Here is a 1653-nt window from a genome sequence, read left to right on the forward strand (position 1 = left end):
GAGAAGGAGGGCTGGGGAAGATTTCCAGCAGCCTTGTAGGACCAAGAAACAGGACCAGTGGCCCCAGGACGGGGACAGAAGCAAAGAGAAAGAAGTCGAGGACGAAGAGTGGCTGCTATGTCTTTGGCTAAAAAGGAGAGGGCAACTGAAGGGTTTAGGGGAGATGGGGTCGCACGTGATTTCTCTGGCTCCTCCTAAATCTCAGGGTGAGGGCCTCTCTCCAGAGCTCAGAAAAGAGGACAAAGCAGCCAGATCGGGTGTCACTATAAGGTTCCCTCCCCTCTGCCCTGCACTCACCTCCTTTCTCTCACTTCCCGGCTTCCGTTACAATCTATCTGCCCAAGCCGCCGTCCTGGGGGGTAGCTGTCCACCTGCAGCTGCTGTCCTCAGGCAGGGACACCAGCGCCAGAGAGGAGGCAGCCGTGGGGAGCCGGGGCCTGCCACCCCCGCAGAGCTGCCGGAGCTGACGTCGATACTTGTCCCCAGTGAGCAAATAGAGCACAGGATCCAGGCAGCTATTGGCACTGGCCAGAGGCCGAGTCACTTTGTAGACCACGTTGACGATGTTCAGCACCCAGCAGTCAGCTTCCAACAGCCTTGCCATGTAATAAACGGTGCGGGTGATGTGGAAAGGCACGAAGCAGACGGCAAAGACAGTCAATACCACAGCGATGGTGTGCAGTGAGCGCAGATGGGAAGATGATTGCGCAGCCCCTGGCAAGGGCCGATACGGGCGCCGGGCCATGAGCCCATAGCAGACAAGAGTGACCAGGAAGGGCACGCCAAAGAGCAGCCCCATGATTGCCGAACTGAAGTGCACGTAGTGGTCAAACTCCTCAGGCCGGGTGGTGTCGTGGCACAAGATGATGTCCCCCTTAGGGCTGGTGGTGACAAAGAACAAGTTGGGCACGAGGCAGCCAGCTACGACCAACCAAACTGCCAGGCAGAGAAGGCCAGCAAGGCGTGGGCGGACCCAGCGCAGCGCCCGCAGCGGGTGGCAGATGCCCAGGTAGCGGTGTACGCTGATGCAGGTGAGGAAAAGGACGCTGCAGTAGAGGTTCCAATAGAAGAGAAAGCGGATGAACTTGCAGAGCCCAGTGCCAAAGGGCCAGTGGTTGCGAGCTGCGTAATAGTAGACGAGGGTGGGCAGTGACAGGACGTACAAAGTATCTGACAAAGCTAAGTGGAACATGTAGGTGGCTGTCGCATCCCACGGTCGGAGGCGAAAGAGGAAGAGCCAGATGGTCAGGGCATTGAGGCCTAGGCCCAGCACAAAGACAACCGCATAGCTCACGGGCAGCAGGATAAACTTGAAGTCCTCATTAAACTGGCAGTCCAGCTCCACCTCACTGTCGTCAAGATCTGAGTGGGGGCCTAAGGTTGTGAACAGTGAGGACTCCGTACTGGTCATGGTCCCCCTAGGGGTGGAAAGGGCAGAAGTGATGGTGGCCAGAGTTCCCTGGCCCCCCAGCCCTGACCTGGGGCAAAAAAGCAGAGAATGGGGAGGGCGATGGTTGAAGCACAAGGGGGAGTTGAGAGGATGCATCTGGGAGTAACCCGGGCCAGCCTGGCTCCTGCCAGAGCTCCCTCGGTCCAGCCCGGGGAATAGTAGGCAGCAGGCAGTGCCGGGGCTCAGGAGGGCAGTCAGTGGGT

The 1653-nt window shown here is 58.7% G+C and overlaps 1 protein-coding gene across 1 annotated transcript; it reads right to left on the reverse strand.

Moving 5' to 3' along the window:
• Nucleotides 1–331: 331 nt before the first annotated feature.
• Nucleotides 332–1411, reverse strand: P2RY4 (pyrimidinergic receptor P2Y4). Its single transcript, XM_068532623.1, has one exon. It carries the CDS (start codon nucleotides 1409–1411, stop codon nucleotides 332–334), a length of 1080 nt encoding a protein of 359 aa, XP_068388724.1.
• Nucleotides 1412–1653: the final 242 nt, after the last annotated feature.

The sequence above is a fragment of the Eschrichtius robustus genome, chromosome X, assembly GCF_028021215.1.
Source record: "Eschrichtius robustus isolate mEscRob2 chromosome X, mEscRob2.pri, whole genome shotgun sequence".
NCBI classification, from domain to species: domain Eukaryota; kingdom Metazoa; phylum Chordata; class Mammalia; order Artiodactyla; family Eschrichtiidae; genus Eschrichtius; species Eschrichtius robustus.

Excerpts from the sequence above, each read along its gene's own strand:
- P2RY4 (XM_068532623.1), bottom strand. The coding sequence starts at position 1,411 with ATGACCAGTACGGAGTCCTCACTGTTCACAACCTTAGGCCCCCACTCA.